Source organism: Leuresthes tenuis, unplaced genomic scaffold (genome assembly GCF_036924035.1).
Source record: "Leuresthes tenuis unplaced genomic scaffold, fLeuTen1.0.hap1 SCAF_9, whole genome shotgun sequence".
In the NCBI taxonomy this organism is placed as follows: domain Eukaryota; kingdom Metazoa; phylum Chordata; class Actinopteri; order Atheriniformes; family Atherinopsidae; genus Leuresthes; species Leuresthes tenuis.
Window position 1 is genome coordinate 12,770,515 of NW_027325363.1, and position 23,097 is coordinate 12,793,611.

The 23,097-nt window shown below is 40.9% G+C and overlaps 2 protein-coding genes across 2 annotated transcripts in view; one reads left to right on the top strand and one right to left on the bottom strand.

Annotated features, from left to right (window-relative positions):
• The window catches only part of snrpa (small nuclear ribonucleoprotein polypeptide A), a 286,754-nt gene that overhangs the window by 214,580 nt on the left and 49,077 nt on the right, over positions 1-23,097 (top strand). The gene's annotated exons all lie outside the window — the stretch shown is intronic.
• Positions 71-22,728, bottom strand: col26a1 (collagen, type XXVI, alpha 1). The gene is made up of 14 exons (XM_072392377.1): positions 22,295-22,728; positions 21,950-22,072; positions 21,231-21,334; positions 8,406-8,467; positions 8,163-8,286; positions 7,546-7,650; positions 7,299-7,427; positions 3,056-3,139; positions 2,484-2,536; positions 2,324-2,386; positions 1,860-1,895; positions 1,737-1,781; positions 1,576-1,660; positions 71-1,073 (listed from the first exon to the last, which is right to left on the bottom strand). The coding sequence occupies exons 1-14, from the start codon at positions 22,468-22,470 to the stop codon at positions 934-936; spliced, it is 1,329 nt and encodes a 442-aa protein (XP_072248478.1). The 5' UTR covers positions 22,471-22,728; the 3' UTR covers positions 71-933.

Below are 23,097 nucleotides of genomic sequence, written 5' to 3' on the forward strand. Positions count from 1 at the left end.
AAAGAAAACATTTTCATGCATTTCTGAAAATGCATTTTCCAAATGAAGCTTGTAATGGAGAAAACAAAGATTGTACCAGACATGAGGGGAGCTTTACTCTGAAACCAACAGCTGGGTCTCCCAGAGACGTATTATATAATAATCATATCAGTTTCTAAAGAAATCTCAGAGGCAGTTTATGAAGAAGTCCAAGTAATCCTGTCAAGTTTAGTGCTCTGTCAGCTTCCAGGTGCATTGGAGCCGATCAAAGTTTGCAGCTCTCGGGCAAGAAATTCAACCGTTTCAGCATCCCTTCCTTTTGCTTTCCAGATGTGCTCTCTCCAGATGCAACTCATTTCCCCCTAACTTTATTTTAAGCAGATTTTCTTGGAAGCCTCTTATATCTGCATTAACAATGAACGAGCGCATGGAGGGACAGAAAGAAGAGAGAAGGAGAGATTTATTTGACAGGCACACAGGATGAGCCTCGAGGTCATTTCAAGAACGTGTTTGACACTAAAAGGAACATTTTCAGTCCGGCTCTCAAGAACTCTGAGCTTTGCAGCATCAGCCAAGGAAATTGATGCGTTTACTAGGCAGTCTTTTATCTGACGAATGAAAGACGCCAAAACCCTAATAACACTTTATGAGATGATATTTCTTTGTACAACGCTGTGTAAGTGCTGCTGCTAAGGTCATGCTGCAACAGGGTGAGAAAGGTTCAATAAATCCTTTTTATGTGGACGAAATGCTCAACATCTCACTTGTAACAACTTTGTTTGTACAACAGCACTTGTTTGTGTCAAAGAACACAGGTTAACAAAAATAAATTTGAAACATAAAGATATGAGGAACAAATACGTGAACAAAAAATTGTACGTCCAGTTATGCAAGATTTGCAACATCCCAAATAGTTATCAAAAAACAAATCCAAAAGCAGGGGTTAACGTGATATTACACAGGGACCCGTCTTTGTCTTTCCCTCAGCTCAGGAGCCTCAGGAAGGGTTTGAAGAGGCTGACGCCGTTTGGTCTTCAGGCCAGAGAAAGACAGTGGATCTGAAATGCTGCCAAATCCAGATCCCTCAGAGTTCTCTGTGCAAAGTAACAACAGACAGAAAAACTATCAGCAATGAGGCACTCTTCCTCAAAATGTGCTTTACAGGAATTGCTGGACATTTAATTTGTTTCCTGGAGATGTTGATCAGAAATCTAGCTTTTAATATGGAAACATAACCGACAGACTGGAAACGATTGATAATAAGTGACAAAATCCAGCAGCACCCACGACATCTCTGAAACTCCACATTTAACACATTCAATACAAAAACCGAGAATGGAAATGACTGTTAGGCTTTCGGGTGGGCAGAAATAACCATTAGCATAAGCTCGGTCTGTGCAAAAAGCTTGTAGATTCAAGAAATTAAGTGAGTTTCAGAGGTCCTGGTGGATTTTGTCAGGGCTCCAACGCCCTACCTGTTTTCCAGTGTCTGTGCTAAGCTAAGCTGACTGCTGACCTTAGCTATAAATTCTCCCGAGAGAATTATTCTTCTGTTTGAGAAAAACATTTTTCCTCCATCTTTGTTTTTCTGCTCACCGTGAATGCCAATCATGTGCTCCAGGATCAGGACCCTCTCAGCCAGGATCTTCAGGGCCTCCCTGAGCTGCTGCACGGCCTCGCCCTGAACAGCAATGTCATGTGTATCAGGGACAATTTGTCAAAGGAACTCAGGTGGAAAAGACACTAATGCCTCTTACCTCGCTCAAGCCTACTCCTGGCTCTCCTTTTAGCCCTGGTGCTCCCTGTGAGTGAAAAAATATTGTTAACCTCTGTGTTATGTGTGCATGAGTTTTATACAACACACTCACACTTCTACTTACAGGAAAGCCCTGCTCGCCTGCTGCACCTGGGGGCCCCTGGTAGAGGAATAACATAGAAGAATAACTAAAGACTCCTACTCACAGACACATTTTTTAATGGCTTGAATTCTTTATCCCCTGAGCTAATTTGCCTCTTCAACAGATCTCCAATCTTAAATCATGCTAGTAGAGGAAGGGGATCAGGTTTAAAGACAGAGGCCCACTAGAGAGCTGACTACAGAGGGGACCCGACATGGCTGCCCTGATTAGTGAGGCCTGGCCTTGGATGAGAGAGAGAAAGAGAGGAGGATTAGTCACGGCTTGGAGTGAGTCTTTGAAGAAAAGCTTGTTCACCTTTAATGTGTTTAAGATTGCATGACAGCTCGGGCCATTTACAAAATGTAGAACTAAAAGCATTTTGATAGTTCATAAGCACTAAATATGTTCAGCCAGCATGATAATCCATTAATGAGCGCGCTTTTTACCCTTTCCCCTGGATCTCCCTTGGGTCCAGGAATGCCAGACCTGCCTGGGAGACCTTCCGTACCCTGTTTCAGACAAACAAAGGGACAAGTATTAGTGATACAAGTCTTGGATTCACACTGAAATCAAACAAAAATCCACATTAAGTGACAGATAACTCACATCCTGTCCTGGCAGACCTGGAATCCCTGAAGGTCCTCTTTGTCCTGGGGCACCTTGAAGTGTCATTCACAAACCAATTACAGGGTGTGGGTGATGTGCAACACCCAAAACTCAGATACACTAAATGAACTAAACAGAGAGCATGTTGCACACATAAGGGGGGGGGGGGCAGTTGTTAGTGTTTACAAACTAGGCCTAAAACCCATTTACTCAATGTTTCCCTGATATTTTCTATTGAAAACAATTATTTTATGGGATATGTTGTTTTTTTTAATCCCACATATATGCATTTTGTGCCACTGTGTGCTAATATTTTGAATTCAATGTCTCCATTATACTGAGTGAAATCAAAGTTTAGTAACTGCACAAAAGTTTTTCTGCTTCTTTTTGCTCGTTCTCAGTAAATGAATGTGACATTCTTACTTAAGTGAACGGGAATACTACAATTTCTGACAGCATGTATTTGCAATTATGCACACAGCAAAAAGCAGGATATAATGCACATGAATGCTTCATGAAACATGTTGGACTAGACACATGCGGTGCTGCTCTCTTCCTGTTCGTGTCCATACCTGAGGGACCGACAGGACCTGCTGGACCAGGAGGACCAACCAGGATCTGAGAGGCAGGGAGAACTGGATTTACAGGACTCTCCTCTGGGAAAAGCAAAACAGATTTAAGCAATAAGCCAAACACAGCATAAGCACCAGTAACAAATGACTAACATTTTCAAATTTAGACTACGTTTTGCTGTAATAAATCTCATCCTGATATGCAGCTATGCAAATATTTTCTCTGTAAACAATGTGAAAATTTTAATAATGTCCTTCTGGAGTCAAAGGGATTTAATTGATATGAAGTTATACTCCATTTACCGATTTAATTAAACACAAATAAGCTTTTTTTTTTTTTTTTTTAGATTAATTATTTCATTAATCAACACCAGGCACATTACTGAGGTGACTCACAGGCTGCAACAAATCAGTTTTGGAAAATTGTTATCGCAGTGTTGCCATTGCAATTGTACTGTTGCTCTCTGCCAAAGCAGATGTACAAAGCAGATGTACAAGAAAGACAGTAACACTGGTATTTTACAGTCACAGCACAGAGAACAGAGATGAATCAATGTGACCCCAATTTCAAGGTTTGGTGCATTTACGTTCTCTAATGTCTGAATATGAACACCAAGTACAGAGCTCGGCCTTTTGGACTGAATAGTTTCATTCAGAATCTGCATTTTAATAAAGACAAGCCCAACACCTTCATGATGGTAAATCAGAGATGTGCACACTCAACTATTCTCTTTAGCCTAACCAATCTGATATATACTGTCATGGCTAAACAAAGAGCATAAGCCGTGTGAGGATAAGCCGTGTTAGTTGGCTTACCCAATAACCAAGTTTAAATCCCATCAGAAGACGATGAGGATTCACAGAGCACCATCTACTGTTGTGAAAGAAGTGTGTGAGTACACAAACCCAGTCAGCTCTGAAATCTGCCAGAGTAGGCTGAGCTTAATGAAACTGTGAAGCCTTAACCTGCAGTGAGTCACCAAAGGCTCAATGCATGCATGTATTTTTGTGAAAAGACAGGTCAAAGTATGTTCAAGTGTTGGAGGCATTAAAACAATTACAGGAAGCCTGACGAAAATACAAGCTTTGCTTCTGCTGCTTTGAATATGGTGCTGCAGATTTTGTTTATAGTTGGTGCATGTCTGTGAAATCTTTGCATAGTTTTCAAATTTGCCTTTTCGAATTCTTTTCTTTTTTTCTTTCTGCATATACAGTCGCGTGGAAGAGAAACTACGTCTTCTTTCAATTTCAAGGTTTTAAGAATTGGAATATGTTACATTTAAAAAAACTCTTATTCTTACAGGGTCTTAGAAAAGGAGTAAATACAACCTCAGATGAACAACACATGGAATATTATACCATGTCTCTATTCATTTAACACAAACTGAGACAAAATGCTGAAAAAATAAGCACACCATATGATGCAACAGCCTGTAGAACCACCTCCCGCTGCAAAAACGTTATCATTTTCTGTATAATGTTCTGATAAATTTTTTTCTTATTATAACACCTGTTCATTTAATAGAGGTTTGAAGCATCTCAATCAAGTTGACTTCTGGACTTTGACTGGACCATTGTAACACTTTGATTATTTTCTTTTTCAGTCACTCTGTTGTACGCTCTGTTTGGTTTTCTCCAAACGTGCTGCTGTGCATTATGACCAAACACCTCCACCTTGGTTCCGTCTGTCCAAAGGACATTTATCCAGAAGTTTTCTGGTTTGTTCAGATAAGATTTTGCAAATCTAAGTCATGCTGCCATGTTCTTTTTAGAGAGAAGAGGCTTTATTGTAAAACAAAAAAAAACTTCCAAAAAAGCCATACTTGTTGTCTTTTTCACAAACGTTAACATTTAACATTCTAACATGCTTGCAGATGTAGCTTTTGGTTTATTTTTGCTACTTTTTTCTGAGCATCACACAGTCTGATTTTGATTAGCAACTGTCTTGATTTTTTTCCCACTACAGTCTCTCACTGTAGAATGATGGACTTTAAAAAGTTTGGAAATGGCTACATAACCCTTCCTGGATAGCTGGGCAGAAACAATTGCTTCTCTAAGATCATTGCTGATATCTTTCCTCCTTGGCATTGTGTCGACACGCGTCTGAATGCTTCGGATCAGCAAACTGCCAAAACATCTACTTTAATAGAGGTGCTTACATTTACTGAGGATTGTTTAATTAAGTGCATTTGATCAGCAGCACCTGGCTGCTTCTTACCCTCTTAATTCCTGTGGAAACAGTAACGGTGGACTTAGTTTCTGACACACCGCCTCCACATTTTGGCTTTGTTTTTGTTGAACAAATTATGACACGGTGTAATATATCATCTGTTTTTGTTCATCAAAGGTTGTGTTTACAATCTATTCTTTATTCTTAAGATGCTGTATAGACCAGGTGATTTTTTATTATGCTCTGAGTCATAATAACTTCAAGAGCCGTGTTTAACTTAAGGTGTTTATTGCTCACATGACTATAGCTATACTACTGGATATTCAAATATGTTAAACTACAGGAGTTTTTTCCACCAAAGAGAACATTTGAGGTATCCAGGGTATCTCAGTGGGAGAGTAGTTTCATCAGCATTCAATAGTTGGTTTAAATTCAGAGTGACAGTGATGGTCAGGAGCAGCTGGTTGCTCTAAAGGACGTGCCATTTTATTGGACAGGAAATGTTGAAACACGATCAAACCCCACATAAAAAACATGCGTGAAGGGGAACTCATGTCTTGTTCGCAGCATGTAGGATATTTCTATGTAGACTTGTAAGTATAAATTTAGTTTGAAACCACCTCACACTTCCTCACCACATGAACATATGCTCAGTGTCAGTCTTCCCCCATGTTGAGACAGCACTGTTACATTATGGCTGCAGTCCACAGAAAGGGTCTAGAAAGAGCAGATTTCCCTCTGGAACTAATTTTCTAATGCTACAGCCTCCTCGACTCTGGCTGCCTCCCCAAGAAACTTCACATGAGTGGCAGACTATCTCCTCCCTCGCTAAAAGCCAGCCCAGCTCTTGGCTTGGGGCCGTGGCCGGTTCCCCCAAAACGCAGACTGTTGTGCTGACAGCTAACAAATTAGGCCTGATTTACAGCCAGTTGGCCCCCCTCTACTTACATGGTCCCACAGACCCAAATCTACATAGCTCCAGACCCGCAGACACAGTCACAGGCTCAGAAAAAGCAGACGCAGCCAAAAGCTTAATCAGAGCCAGCAGTCCTTATGAGTTAATGTATCATAGACTCCTACTGCCTCCCTGTGGTGAAACTTAAGTACTGCATGTGAAGACTTTTCTGTTTGGTCTTGTTCTTCCATCTGCCTCAACTCAAAGGATGTGAACATTTAGACGTGAGAAGCTGTTGTCTGTCAACACACAGCACAAACATTTCATCACACAGATCTCTGTAGACAAAAAGCTGAGGTTGCGCTAAATCCAGTGCAATAAATAAAAACTGCATTAACACATCTTTGATTCAGTTTTTTCAAAGTACCCTGAGCCAATCTTGTGATTTATACGTGGGCATTCGGCTCAATTGTTGGCGGTTGTGTTAACTGAGGTTGCAGTACACAGTGGCTCGGCAGCAACAAAACACACGGAAACAATTAAACTAAATCTATGCCAGGCGTGCTCGGGGAAAAGAAACATTACAGATTTAAGTCCTTCACTAAAAGCTCCAGCATGTTTCAGTCTGTGTGCCTCCATTCGCACTCATGTTGATACAAAGGAACCAGGTGGACCAGGGTTCTTTGTATTAATGTGTTCTGCCTGACAAAATGATTTCTAGTAATAAACATTTTGCATGCGATATGTGGGTGCGAAGCAAATGACTCATCATAAGATGAACTATGAAACGGACTTGTGGTTTTGGCACCAGCTCTGATCATCTGAAAAACTAAATTCTTGAATGGTTTTACAACATCTCATGGGTCAAAATTCAACCATGTGTTCAAGATCAACTTATATTATGCTCTCATTTAAGCCCATCTGGGACATTTTACCTCTACATTACTGTAAAATAATCATCTTGAGATGGAATAACTTTACCTTGGACTCTAAGTTGACTGTAGGTGTGAGTGTGAGCGTGCAAGGTTGTTTGTCTTTTATACCATAGTTGCCTGTTCAGGGTATACTCTGCCTCTAGCTTATGACAGCTTGTTGAACAGACGTCAGTCTCCCCCTTCCCACTTCTCTGATCAGTATTAAGCAGGTATGGAAAATAGATGGATGGATGGAAAATTTACCTTGATGGTTCACTTGAAAAACATCCCCCCTGATTGGGACAGGAGAGGAACCTGGCCTTGCAGGACCTGGTGGACCAGGAGGGCCGGGAAGACCCATCTCTCCTTGTAGACCCCTGTCACCCTTTGGCCCTGATCATTGATTAAAAAATATGAACCAATCAGTTAGTCAAGGAAAACAAACAAGATTTCTCAATGCGATTCCCTGAGAAGTCGCATTATCAGACACGAAAGGCTGATAATGTCTTACCGGTGGGTCCTGGAAGGCCTGCTCTTCCAACAGCCCCTGGAGACCCAGCAGAACCTGGAAGCCCTGGAGGTCCAATGGGCCCTGGAGGCCCCCTGGCTCCTGGTACTGCAGGATCAAAGAGACAGTCAGGATCAGAGTCAAATGTAGAATTATACAAAGTGCTGGCACTAATTATGATTTTGTGTCGATGGCGGGATCCTGAAGGCTAAACAATGCAAACTTTATCACATTATGTTGATCATTTCCACCGCATATACAATGAAAATATACCAGAACTTTGGATGTTGCATGATCCAAAAGAATTCACCAAAATGATACCATCACAGTATCTTTTCAGTCAGTCACTTAATTTCTTGGTGGAAAAATGGTTGAGGTGGAGCTTTTGTAAAATAACTACTTCAGCTCTGCATTTTGTGTTTGCAGATAAATTAATTTATTTCCTAATTAAAAACATGTGTTTTTTTCAATAGGAAAACAGAGGAGAACTGTTAGTTGAATCAACACAAGAATACTGACTCTGTAAATGAATTCCTGCTGTTGTTACATTGCTCTATGAAGACAACTTCAACATCTCCGCTCATTATTTCATAAACGTGCTTTCTGTTATGTGTCAACACCTGATGGCTGGTAAGATGGTGGTCCAACGGGAGTTGGTTGAGGTTTGTCCACTTCATTTTCTGTTGCACCCTCCAGTAAACTGACTGTTGGCAGAGATAAGTGCCCCTCCACCAACAGTTTGATCTGGAACAAGAACAGAAGATTTCACACACATCTGTTAAACATAAAGTTGTCTGTGTACAAACGCTTACGAACTCTCGTCAGATTGTTTCGATAGGATGGAGCAGGAGGGCTGTCTTTACCTTTGATTCAATGGTGTTTATTCTGCTGTTCATGTAGTTGAAACTGGTGCAGTTCATACACTCTGTAAGAGACAAAGATGTGAGTTTAAATTGCGCCGTCTGTCCTCTCATTTCTGCCTTGTCTCTTTTATTCCTGCCTTTTTTTCCTCTTGGCATCATCAGCAGTGTGTCTCTATGCACACAGAGCAAGTCATGCCAAGATACACAAGAACAATACCCATCAAACCACACCTCGGTATTTATGAGGAATTCCTCCTTAAATCATGACATTCACTTACAGAATAAATATTATCAGACTGCTCTCACATGCACACACACATGCGCTTGTATCCTGAGTTTACATGTCTTCTGCCGACTCGCCTTGACAGCCTGTATGTCCACACTCCTCCTCCTTCAGATAGACTTAAAGTGTGTGGAACATGGAAACACACACTCTGTGTTTATTCTTCCTATGTGTTCTAAGATCTAAACCAGAATTGTGTGTCTCTCCTCGACCAAGTTCTATGAAATTTGTCTTAGTAAAGTAAGAAAAGTTTATTTATAAAACACCTTTTTCAGATGAATATCACAAAGTCGTCACACTAAACGCAATAAGAGCAATAAACACAATAAACAGTAGAAGAAACCCCCACAAAAAAGTTACAGCATGTCTAAATATGTCTAAATAAAAAAAGTCTTCAACTGCTTAAAGGAATGAAAACAATCAGCATTATGTGAAAATGAAATAAGTGATTTTCATAGTTGAGTTGCAGCTGCTTGATGAAAATAATCCTCCAGGGTTTTAAAGTGGGTCTGGGGAACAGCTAACAATCTCTGATTACATGACCTGAGAGTTCTAGGAGAAGAAAATGGCTTTACCGAGTCAGTTATCACCAGGATTTTATATACAATACTGAAATGAACTGATAACCAGTGGAGCGATGATAGCTTGTTGCCTGATTTGTGGAGTCACCCTGTCAGGGGCAATGATTTGACATTCTGTCTTATCTGGCTTTAACTGGTGGTATTTTTCAGTATAGCAGCACAATTATTTCTTGATGTTACACAATGAGGTAAGTATCAGAGTTTGGTAGGTTAAGTATAATCCTCAGCCAGTGGGCAAACATAATCCTTCATTGAGGACAATATTTACTTACGTTTGATTTTAAGGGGGCAAAAAACCTCAGCTGATCCATTTAAGCTTTTAATTGGTAATGATTTAACAATCTAAAAAGTATTTTATAACTGTTAATTTCACACAAATGATCTTTTTATGTGACATGATATAATGCTTATTTGATACATTTGAATGAATGGATTTGTGTTCATTCAAAGACAGTGTGATGAGGGCTGAAATGCTTTAAAACTGCTCAGCTAGTTTCATAAAGCACATGTCTTTGTTTAAATGGCATACAAGCAAAAATAAATGACTAGAACAGTTGGTATCAGCTATGAGCCATTGGCCAAAACATTATCTTGAACATCAGGATCTGTATCATCCCAGAATTTCATAATCGGAACATCCCTTGTAATAATATTCCACATTTAGGAAGTCCTGCTGTTTTTGAACATTTCTTGACCCATCTTAAAAATAAAGCCTCTACTCAAGCCATTTTCACACAGACTTAATTGTGCCAGTTGATTCACCTCTGAGTTGACAGCAATGGTGGTCACAGAGCTGAATCAATGCATGTGCATGTGAGGGAGAGCCAACATGGCCGAACGTGGAACTCGCGTTGTTGAAACTTGTCTAATTCCCCGTATCCATCACTCTACCTCATCGCACTCTAAGATGGCAGTGTTGGGTGAACAAGAAAAGGTGTCACTGTGTTATGTTACAATCTCTGTGTGAAAAGGTCTTACTGTTGTGACACACGCTCTAATACTTTTTGAGCATTTGGCCTCTTGGTGGCAAGAGAAAGAAGCAACAGCGTGATGTTAACAAACTGTGGGTTTTAACTGATTCTCAGCAACATTATGATCCATTGGTGTTGTTGAGGGTCACCAGGCTTAAAGTTCTGTCTCCTTTTGACTCTTTTTGGGTGTCCACCACTCCAGGAGAAAAATGTTTGACTTTTTTAGCTTTGAAATTCTCCACCGTGGTCATCAATAAGTCCCAGAAATGGTCTGTCTGTCATTTGAGGCAGAACAGGTGTAGTTTGCTTAACTGACACCAGCTGCCAACTAAAATGTATACTAGAAGAGCAGTGATCAGGAACGAAAACAGAGAGGTTGCAGAGGGCTTAAAAGGGTTAAAAAATTGTGTGTGGATTGGAAGAGCTGCCGAGTCATGGCAGATGATGAGTTCAACAACATCGATGACTCTTTAAAACAGAAACTGGTAAATTGCCGAAGGAGTCGATGGTTTGAGTTTGAGTTCCAACGAATAAATGTACACATTGTTCCATTTGAACATTTTGTTGCATTTGTGAACAAGTGAAGTTTCCTATTTTTTTTTCAGGTTGCTCATAATCATGTTTGCCATTAACACTTGCAAGATGTTTATGTGTACATGTTTTTATTGACATTTTTGTCTGCTTGAAACTCTTTGGGTTATCTTCAGTCTGTTTTGTACAGCTTGCCCATCTCTCTCCTGGAAATTATACTACTTTGGCCACAGCTAAACCATAGATAGACATAACCAAACATTTCTGGCCTTGTAGCACTTTTGGATCCTTTACATGAGCTGTAATCCAAAATGCATAACAACCAAACTCCATAGAAAACCCTGTATTTGTTCTAAATCCAAGCCTTCCTCTGGTCTCTGGCTCATAAGAAGTCTGGAATGTCAGCTGTCAGTCCCACAGATGGGACCCACCCACATTGTGGTCATAGCAGGGATACCCAAAACGAGGAACAACTGGTGCTCATAAATAACTAAAGCAACAACAAAAATGACCCAAACAGCTCTGGTCTGACTAAATTGCTGTCTCAGACCACGGCACACAGGATATTATTATCAGTTGCTGAGGTTTCTGCTTCACTGAAAAAGGACGGGGTGAGTGTCTGTGCCATGCCTGCGTCCACAATCATGTGCGGTGTGGGTGTGGTCTCTCAGTGCTTTGTTTCAACGTTTCTAATCTCACACTGGAGCGCAGCCACTAACGGAAACAACAATCAAAAGTTCAATCTAAAACAAATTCCTTCGGATTCTCCAACCTAAGTACTGAAAGCTGTTCAACCGCTGATGCTAAAATGACCCCACATGAGCGGTTTGTTGTGACTGAGAGCTCTGAGGTTTCCGCTGTGACTACAAGGATGTGAAAGATGCACACATTACCAAGACTGTGGGCAATCTTGGCCTCCACAATGTGAGGACTGATGAGATGATATACATTCATCTGCTTAGCAGTTATTCATCGTCAGCCCAGAGGAAGTCTCCACCCTCTGACATTCTCTCTGTAATGCAGCACATCAATCTGTGATGCATTCCAAGAGTAATTCTGTGATGATGTGTTGACATTTAGTTGTTAACCTAACTAGCAGAGCATCACAGTCTGTGATAAGATGGCAGGCCCAGACTCTTATCTCAACAACTACAAAATGGATTGGCACAAGATTTTGCACAGGTAATTTTGCTAAAGACGTTGGTTTTTGACCTTTCCCCCAGCACCATAGGGCTGACATTTGTGGCGTCAAGTAAAACGTGTTAACAGCTGCTAGATAGCCATGAAATCCAGTACACATATTTGTGCTCCCCCCTACAGGAACTGTAACAACTGTGCAGCCATTGTCAGGTCTAATGTTCACTTTGTCCAAAAGCTTCACCTCAGATTGTTCATAGCTTACATAGTGCAAATGAGAAAATGCGAGAACTGAAAAGAGAAGTTGGTTAATGGAGAGCTATTTTGCTCATTTGCAGCTCTGTATAATATTCTGTAACTTCCCGCATGATTCACATTTATAATAATCCTTATTTGTGAAATTAGCCCTTTATGTAGACCTTAAATTTGTCAGCTGTTTTTAGCCCCTGTCTACTCAAACTGTCTACTGAGAAAAGCGCTTTTCTTTTCATCGACACGCCTAGCTTGTGAGCAACGCTTCATTCTTTTGCTGGTGTGGAGGTTTTGAAGGTAAACTGACCAAGTAACATCATTTTTAAGTCTTGACAGGAAACTTCCCCACTCAAATGGACTGCTTTACAAGAATGTGGACATGCTTTTACCAAGAACTTTGTCTCTGTGGGCATGCTGAAGCAGATGACCATAAGTAAACACAACATTATGGCAACTGATGGCTTAGAGCCATCTGACACATGAGCTTAACGGTGATAGGGATTACTTTGACATATATTTACCATATTCTAAACTGACTTTGTCAGGTTTTATATAAATCTTCTAAAAGCATAACAAATCTCCTTAAACATAGCAAACGTACACCTCGTAACACAATGACAAAACTAACACATTATGAGCATTGCTGCTGTGCATCACAGAGTTTGTAGCACTGGCTGCAGGCTCTTTGTTTTGTTCGGTTATTAGCCGCTTTTGCTCAACATTTCACTAAGATTTGAATTTTTTATGAGGACTGCTTCCCTCAAAATGCCTTTTAGCTGCCCATTGAGCTTTCGTCACTCCGCGTGATGACATTGGCGCTTGTGACGATAGGCGACACTGTTGACTTGGTAATAAACACCATTCACATGAAGATTTGCTAGGTTGGTTCTCTTCCTGCTCAAAGTTTTCCACAGTCCTTTCACTTTTCCACTTTGTTTTCACCAGCTAATGGTTAGGGTAAGAAATAATGTACACACTGTCATTGCTTACACATTCTAATAGTCACTGGTAAACTCACTATGTCACGAACATCCTTCCCTACGCAACACAGCTGTCTACTGATACGTTGCCATGTCACAATACTGAAGCCTCACTTGTAACACTACTATGTTTTGCTAATTTGAACAAACGTTCCTGTTGATTTGATGAGAACAACCTGGCTCTGCTGTCAGTTTCAAGCCTCACCCACAATGACACTCCTCTCCTAAGGCCTAAAAAAAGATCTATTTAGTTCACTTCTTCATTGCAAATAAGCTAACTCGTCCAATCTTCACCTCGTGTCCAACTATGGCCAGAAATAAACCAGCTATATCTTGTTATGTCATAAAGACACACTGCGGGAAAACACCAGGACTAATCCACCATAAATGTGAACCAGAACAGAACAACAGTATGTTCCTTCTAAAGATGGTGGGCAGGGTTTAATCTCTACAGTTGGAATTTAATTACGCTGGGTTAGAAAACCAAACTTCCGCTGTGCTTGAGATGTTTAGAACGGTACCGCAACTATAGAGTCTGTTTGGATCCATAATTACACCATAGAAACATTAGACAGGGTTGTTTTTCTTGGACTGTACACAGCTCATGGGAAAGATTCAGAACCATGTTGTCTTTAGTGGGAAACTAAATAAGCAGAAAAAAACAGAGAACTTGTCTGCTTCAACAAGATAGAGGGATTTGTGTGTTTTAGCAGTTTTTCAAATATTCACAAGCTACATCTTGTCTGATATTTCAGCAAATTCCTTAAAAGTGATGCAGACACATTTTTTTCTTCATTTTCTTCCAAATTCATACTTTTACATCATGATAAGCTAAGATAGAATACGTTGGACTTTTGGGTTCCATGCAAATTGAATACATACTATGGAAACTAGTGTTAGCTTTTTGTGATTAGCTCAAGTGTTAAGTCTGACAGGCTCAAAATTGTGAGACAGGAGCAGGCTGACTATTTGGATCAAACTTCCTCATGGAAAAACACTTTTGTTAGATAAATCTTCATTCAAACATCAGAGGAAATTAAATAAAGTTGGACTATTTTCCCTCTCAGGAAACTACAAAAACCCAGCTTAACAAATCAAATCTGTGCCTTTACTGTGTGATCTACAAGACAAGACAGCACAGGATTTTTTGGCAAGTATGTAAGTCAGACTGTGGGCAAAGTCTGTTGAGACAGATACATTTCCTACATTAGGCCTGGATTTAGATCAAAGAACTGCCTCTCTTTTTCTCTTTCTTTTGCACACACACATATATCCACAGAGACAACCTCAACCACAAAACAAACCATGACGCACACAGTTTGGGACAGTAATTTCCAATGCCACTAAATATTTGTTCTGTCTGTATGTGAGGGATAAGAAAAGGGTGATGTATTGACACATCTTCTTGACCCATCCTAAGCACTGCTGTCAGATCACCAGAATAAACAAACAAGTGTGTGCCCAGTCTGTGTGTGCAGGCAAGTAACGTCTATAAGCATGTGTGTGTGTGTGTGTGTGTGCAAACCACAGACAGCCTTCTAGAGCTGGAAGTTTCCCAGAGGCCTGTTGTGCGTTTGTCCCTGCCAGCAAGTGGTCAGCTATTGCTGGCATGAATAACAGCTGGCACAAAACACACACACACACACACACTTGTCCAGACACAAGCTCTCACTTGCTAAATCACACGCCCACTTTGACTGCGGCGTCTGGTGGAGGTCGGTGGATGAAGCTTTATTTTTTGAAAACCGAGATGTCTCGTAGTGCACAGTGGGACCATTTAGCATTTTTCACCATGATGAAAGCTCCCAGGCCACACACCTTCCTCTAAACTCTGCACTTTGTGAGAAAGAAACACGGATAAAGACATTTGACAAAATAATAGAGAAAAACCACAGCGAGGCACAGTTATCAACCTGACATCCTTCTTTACAAAACGTTGCTTCTCAGCAGTTGCAGTCATGACACAACATCATTTTGAATGTCTTCCAAGTGGAGACAACATATAATTTCTCTGTTATTTCCTCATGCTGCAACACTGGATCGACTCATCCCATCATGCTACATCGAGCAGCCCCTCAGCCAACATCGCTGCTCTGGTGCTGAAATGTTATCTACACATCACTCACAGCTAGAGATGGATGACCCTGCTGGTGCACAGACATACAGTCATCGTCATGCTATGAGATGTTGCTCTGTGAATTTTCTGATGAGAGAAGGTCACTCGAAAAAAGAGGTTCAGTTTTGGGTTTCAAATGGCTTGGAGAGAATGAAAAGGCCATAGACATAGACAGCCTACAAATGGCTGTATGAGAGTTACTGTAACTATTAATTCAAAAGTAAAAAATACAATACCTGAGAGAAATACAGAGTTCAAAATATTATGCTCCCCTCCAGCTCCATCAATCTGGGATTCCACGAGCTGTTCATGATTCATGGCTAAATAAACCCCTATGCCTCAAACTGACTCTTTCTGCAGCCTTTATATTCATCAGGTAACATTTTAGCTTGTTTCTTCAAAGCTCCTACCCAAAAATGCCACTTTCTTCTGATTGTTAGAACTTACAGAAGACTTGCTTGTGTGCACCACCTCATCATTTTGCTGATGTGGAAGTTTCGAAAGCAAATTTAATCTTTAGACCCAAAAAAGGCTGAAGACAGTGAGTGCCAGTAGATTATTGATGAGAAATTTGGTGTAAATGTTACGTTTTTAGGCAGTGCTGTTCACTCACAGATGGATTGTCTTAAAACTTGGTGCAAAATCCACAGTGGCAAGAAAATATTTCTCACTGGCTCTGATGATCTGTTAACTTTTCACCATCTGTAAGAGAGAAGTGATGTTCAGTTTGAAGTTAATTTCCCATCAGCCATTGAATGTATTATTGACGTTAGAAATATTCACGCCGACTTTTCAGCTCACACAAAGCTGTGAATTCCTCTATACTTAGATGTCTTGATTGTTTACATCAGACATACCTCAGTCACGTATACTGAAACAAGGGCGGTGGCCTAATTAAATAGCTAAATTGAGCCAGAACCATAGCTGACTGTCAAGACTAGATTTCTACCAAACTTTCATTTTTCGAAATGAAATTATCTTAAGCAGGATCTTTAATTTAGATGCTGAAAAACAAATGAAATTATATTAAATCTCTTTTAGAAATCACTGTTTCCCTGTGGGATCATCACCTAAAAACCCATATTTGCCAAATATTTTGTTCTTAAAGAAATACTACCATAACCAATTATGTTCTTTTCAAACATAAATGTGCTTTGTGTTGTGTAACAGCTAAAAAAAATCCAAACACCCTAAAGTAAAGGAACTCAAATAACCCCAAAGTGTAAACAAAACAAACCAGCTGATTACACCAACTGCAATGTATACAAAAGGATTTGACCTAAAAAAACTATACAATCCTTTTTATGAACTGAGGAACTTTACCTCTATAAACATATGTGTGCAGCTGCAGATGGATAGACCCACAGCTAAATGGAAAGACATCACTGAGAAGCAGGAAGAGTCGCCGATAAGCAGACGAAAGAAATGAAAAACCACTGAAGGAGCATGAACAAAGCATCATCCATCAGGCAGATCAGACCAGGAGCAGCAGCAGCTGAGATATCCCATAGCTCCCAGCAGGTCAAAGGACAACCTCTGACCCATATTTGAGTACAACCAGGGATGTAACAGAGACATCAGTCATATCCCCACACTACAGGTTGAGGTCTAGAAGAGCACATGTGGGATATGGTTCTGTTTTATCACTTTAGTGCAAGAAGAGGAGAGCGGGAGATCTAAAGGACATAGGAAGTCAGATAAATGGAGGACAGCTAGGAGTATAGAAGATAAAAAGCGCAGCAGTGGCAAGAAAAAGCAAGGCCAAAAGAGCAAAAGCCTGAAGGGGGATGAGAGAAGATGATAAAATGGAAAAACTCAAAGGTATTTTTGAGTGGTGTATGATAAAGCTGGGCTAAGTGATAATCCCTCAACAGATTTCCTTCACTTCCTTCTCATCCAGCTGCAGAGGGAACAGTGATTTTAGCAGCTTCATAGCAGCAGCATTAACACATTAACACATTTGACATCCTAAGCTTTCAGTCACTTATTTGCCTTTTTGTAATGAAAATCACTGCTAACTTTACAAAAGATTCCAGTGCACCCTGCATTGAACTTGTTAAAGTTAATTTCCAAAGTTTTTGCATGAGATCAAGAGTCACTGCTTTCATAAAGGGAGGTCCTGGCACTGATTTTTAAAGATTGCTCCCCCAAAACACACGATACCCACAGTCCCTCCAGTCAATATGATCATGTGTGCCGATAGGTGCTGGGTTGCAACAGCAACAGAAGGGGGGGGTGGGGGTGGGGGGGTGGTGGGGAGGAAATTACGAACACATTTCTCCCAAATGTGTTCCATGCCGTCATGTGTTAGTACAACTCTGCTGAGAGCAAAATGTAAAACTTGAGAGATGCACAGTGCACAGCCAGCCCTAACCAGACTGTCAAAAATAGTGACGGGTCAGGGTGTCAGCGCAAAGTGTGCAGAAAACACCCATTTTCCATTAGCAAGCACACAAAAATTCAGGCTTTGAGACCAGCTCGGCCACAAACATTAGGTTTTTTTTAGAGCATTATTAGCCCTAATGCAGAGAAGACTTGAAAAAGAGCAGACATATTGTAAAAATATATCTAATGGTTGATTCAGTAACCAGCACAAATCACAGCGTCATCACAGCTTTTATCAGGTTTGTTGAATTTAAAGTGCTAATTGTCAAACGTTTTTAGGGCAGCTATTTTCCTGATTATTTGTTTAGGCTTAATAAAGTTGGTCATTAGAAATACATGTTTGTACATTTATTAATAAATTAGAAGCAATCAGAAGTATGTTCATAGCAAATGTCTGTAAAGCTGAGGTTTATCCAAACTGCTTGTTTCGTCTAAGGAAAGAAATAAAGAGAATTTAAATGAAACAATTAAACAAACTTGAGAATTGAAACCAATCTTTAAAACAGTGGGAGTGATTATGGATAAGTAATTGACTTAACTTTTCAGCTCTGAGCATTTTGAATAGACCTGTGAAGCACCTGTTGACTCGAATGAGCCAAGAGAAAGGTACGAAACCCCGAACTTCGAACTTGATAATGCAAAAAAAACATTTCTTGGGATCACAGCAGACCACTAAAACTGAAAATGATCTATGCTGTAATCTGAGAAAGGATCATCGTAACAAAAGTTGGATATCAGCATCGTTCAAAAGAATGATTCAGGATTTGGAAGATGAAAACAAGAGTGTGCGCAGAGGTGAGAGGAGCAAGCATCTCCTCAGCTTACACAGATCTAACTCTGACTCTAGCCGTCTTTATGTCCCTCGTTGTTGCATCTCTGAGGGCCTCGGGGGGCCTCTGAAGTGAAGCCAGAACTCCATCAAACTAAAACCAGAGGTGATGTCATCTTCATTGGTTAAGGCTGTCCTCTCCCTTGCTGATAAAACAGCTGGCTCTGAGCCTGCGTCACAGCAGATTTCTGTTACACAGAACAGCATTTCAGCATTGACCCGAAGACCCAAAAATGAATGCACAAACACTCTCTCAGAATTCTGTTATCAGCCAAAACTGTCAGCTAATGTGTATAATGAGTACAGTGTTGACTAATGCGGATATTCTTGAGTCTATCAGCAGAACACTGAACAGTAACAACGTGCATAGAAGGGCTGCAAGAAGAAAGCCACTGCTCTCCAACAGGAACAAAGCTGCCGGTCTGCATTTTCCTAAACATGACATGGACAAGCCAGAGAGTTTTGAATATGAAGGGAAAACACTACACTCCGGCATGATAATCTCCTGCCATCTGTGAAACATGGTGGTGGTGATTATCATGCTTTGGGCCTTTTTCTCTGTTTCTCTGTAAGCTTACCGTTAATGATGGAAGGCTGTGATAACTAAAAGAAATGTTGTGACATCTGTCAGTCAACTTAAACTCAACAGCAGAATGAGAACCCCAAACACACGTTGTTCTGCCAAAGAAAGGTTACAGAAGAGTAAAGTGTACTGTATCGTTACTGTAAGTATAACATTGTTGTCTCATCTATTTCATGGGGAAACCTGATAATCTATCATGTCACGTTTTTTACAGAAAATGGGGAAAAACTGTAAAGGATGTAGAGAATTTAGCACTACTGTTTATATGAAGAGAATATGTCTTTGCTTCAGAGCTGCAGCCTGATCTCAGCACGGTCACGTAAACTACAAAGACCCGGTGAGGAAGTGTCATGCTCATTAATCTCAGTGGGGGGCCACTTTCCCGCAGAATCGACCTTTCTGCTCTGCTGCTGTCTGTGCAGCTTTTAGCAGCTGGGAACTTGTGGGACAGAAACACTTGTCTCTTCTCTCCTTCTCTTCTCTTCTCTTCTCTTCTCTTCTCTTCTCTTCTCTTCTCTTCTCTTCTCTTCTCTTCTCTTCTCTTCTCTTCTCTTCTCCTCTCCTCTCTTCTCTTCTCTTCTCTTCTCTTCTCTTCTCTTCTCTTCTCTTCTCTTCTTTCTCTTCTCTTCTCTTCTCTTCTCTTCTCTTCTCCTCTCCTCTCTTCTCTTCTCTTCTCTTTAATAAACCATATATAAATCTTCTTCCCTCTGTGTCCGGTCTTTCTGTCGTCTACCTTGGACATACTGACCCCACCCCAGCTCTCCCCCCACCCCTCGGTGTCAAGCAGACTGTCAGTGACATCAGCCTCTGCCTTTAAATTCTCCTCACAGAGCCCAACCTGGCCCTCTGTATCTCCATATGGAGGTGATTATCTCGCTGCTCTATAGCCATTAGAAAGTGCAAACACATTTCAGCTAACATTAAATAAACAGCTGATTACTTCTTCACACTCCTCAACCACTTTGGTCTCAAGTGAACCATAATCTCTGGCATTACACACACCCAGCGGATACAGCTATGTGTTATCTTTGTCTAGAATAATATCCAGAGCTGGGAAAATAATGGCTTCCGACGGCTTTGTAATAATTTCTGTTTATTCTATTGGTTTGAAAAATGTGTTTTTGTGTTAAATCTTGCCCATCCAAGTATAAGTAATGAATAATCCAGAAAAGTGGAACAAGGTGTGGCAATCATGACCCCATAAGCAAATTCTATTCATTGAGGTAACTGTTAATCTTGGACAAGTCAAGCAGACCAGTGTTTTTTAGCGGCATACACATTTATTAACCAGTCCCAAGGAGATCTACCAAGCTGGTGTCTGTACTAATTCAATGTTAAGAGAAACGGTTAATATAACTATGCATTTTAAATAACTCCAGCCAGCACAGACTCAGTCTCTCTTTAGAAGCTACTGTGATGTTTAAAACACAGCATGTGAAAAGCAGCCCCTGCTCTTTTTTCCTTGTGCTGACCATGGTGGCTTGACCTCTATGGTCTTTATAGGGCCCTGTGTCTGCGGTCTGTGGTATCCATGAGCAGTGCTGCCCATCGCAGAGAAGCCACCCACTTTACAAGCTGCCCAGCTGGACATTCCCCTGAGTTTTTTTTTTTTCATTCATTCTTTTGGCTGTAATAGCCATGATTATATTCATGGCAGCAGGCAAAACTGGCTCTGAGCTGCAAATGGAGTAAAAGGGTGTGCATGTCCACATATTAACACATTTACAGTGAGTGAGGAAGACACAGAGGGGGAGACATTGTGATTCTAATCTTCCTTCCAGGCACTGAAGCGTTTTGAATGCATGTCTTTAAAAGAAAAGGTACAAAACCACAGAGCACAGGATCCCTTTCAACTGTTGTTTTACTGCAGACTCTGTTCCCAAAAGTAACCCAACGCAGTCGTTTAGTCTTAACTCAACACAACTTTACAGCCATATCAAGAGGCCAACTGCTGCACAGTACAGTAGTGTGATTAGCAAGCTATCCACCAGACAGGAAAAAAAGGGCACTGATGTGGGTAAAGCTGCCAGGTGTTGCTAAGAAGACACAGATGTGTCCTGGCAAAACACATGCCCCTCATTTAAGTCCTTGAGAAAATTAGTCTTTGATAAGTCTATTTAGTCTTCCTGCTCAACTTTTGAGAAGGTTGCACCGTGTGAGAGAAAAAAAGAACTCACCTTCACGACACTCTTCTCCAACAAATCCAGGGCAGCATCTCCACTCCAGTGCGGTGACTTGCTTGTAGGCTGTTTTGAACGCTGGCCTGATCACAGTCCTGTAGCTGGAAAGCAGCAAAGGCACCGATTTCAGAGACGTGTTGTAGTCACACGCAATAACATAGACAGACAAATGCACAGAGATGATCAAAGCTGCTAATATACACATACACACACACATTTGTGTGTGTTATCCAGCTTTCTTTATTAAGGGATATTAGAGTGAGATCTAAGGTTAGGAGAGGAAGAAAGTAAAACAAGAAGCAAAGATCCTCAGGCATATCTGAACTTCTAATGCCCTGATATTGACAGGGATTCTCTACCTTTTTCATATTGCATGGATAATACTTTGGTTACTAAAGTAGGAATTTATAACACATTTGTTTTACATTCTAAGTTTCGTCTTATTGTTTTGTAAAGACCCCAATTTAGCACTGCCACATCCAACATTTGCAATCAGATAAAGGACTTATACGATCTATCTGAGTTTGCCAGGGCCCTTTGATCTCTGAATCGGTCCCTGCCACCCCCCCCCCCCCCCCCCCCCCCCCCCATAACTGATAGTAATCAGGAAGGAAAAAAAACTGTAAATCGCAGCATCACAGCCAACTACAAGAGTTGACTGGAGAAGAGAGCTTCAGTGAAGCATATAGCAGAGGCAGTGAACACTCTGAGGGTACCTGATTATTTTGGCACATGGTCCCGGCCATCTGCAGCCCTGAAACACTCTTTGTAGTGCGGTTTCTGTCCCATTGGGCACCTGACAGGAGACTGTCCTGGAAACAGTGTACTGACACCAGTTCCTACAACACAGAATAAAAGAGATGTCATTCTTAATATCAAATGAAAGACGGTAGACTGTGTGCTGCCGCTGCAATTTCAAAGATCACAGTTTAGTCCAAAACAATAGAAAACTACACACGTGAGCAAAAAGCATCACTCAACAACCCCAAAGCAAAAAGTTTATTGCTACATAATTTGCATTTTGCGCTTGAATGGTCTCTCGCTCGCCAGCGTGTGCGCACCTAAGATGGGTACGGGATCCGGTCCCGGGTGGTCCCGTACTGCCGCTCTGTTCCGACTTGATGCGTTGCCGCTGCATTGTGATGCCTGGAAAGTGATAAATAAACCCAGTTCCCAGCGAAGGACTCACTAAACTAATCCACATGCAAAGCGCGAAGAGGCAAGACAAAGCCATCATCTCCGTTTAAGTGATCCCTGACAGAGATGTCCAAAGACACCGACGCTTTTCAAGTAAATCCCTCTTTGATAGAAATGTTACAGTTATTGAAGTGGAATGGAGAAAGACAACCTACATAAATCCCTCTCAGACCATTTCTAATTCCAGACGAGAAACAAGCTGGCCACCTTAGAACCCGACATGAACGACACACAACCTCTTACTATAGAAAAAGTTGGGTTTCTGACGCTTGACATCGTGCCGAGGACTGTGGAGTCAAATATCTGGTGTGCGTAAAAAGCGCGCAGACTGTCAGGGCTGGAGACGGAGTGCGTAAAAACGCATCTGGTCTCAATCGAAAACCACAAACTCTCAGTCTTCATATAGAATAATGTGAACGATATGGCAAGCGATGGATTAATGGTAACAGAGCTCGAGCACATTTAGTCTGGTTTATGTTTATTACCATGACTGATGCCGCAGCAGAGAGGACTGCTCCTCGGGGACTTATCTAAAATATGCTATAAGCCCATATAAGACCCGGCTGTGAGGACAACAATATGATCTCTGTTTATTTAATCACTTCATCAAATAGCTGACCATTTCTTCTTTTAGAGATAACACTCAACTGTCAAATTTCACTACAGA

What these genes read in the sequence shown, in the direction of transcription:
- col26a1 (XM_072392377.1), bottom strand. Translation starts at nt 22,470, where the DNA reads ATGATGGCTTTGTCTTGCCTCTTCGCGCTTTGCATGTGGATTAGTTTA. An exon ending in GGATCCCGTACCCATCTTAG is followed by an intron (nt 22,073 to 22,294) that starts GTGCGCACACGC and finishes TCTGTGTTGTAG; the next exon opens with GAACTGGTGTCAGTACACTG. An exon ending in TTTTCAAGTGAACCATCAAG is followed by an intron (nt 3,140 to 7,298) that starts GTAAATTTTCCA and finishes TGCTTTTCCCAG; the next exon opens with AGGAGAGTCCTGTAAATCCA.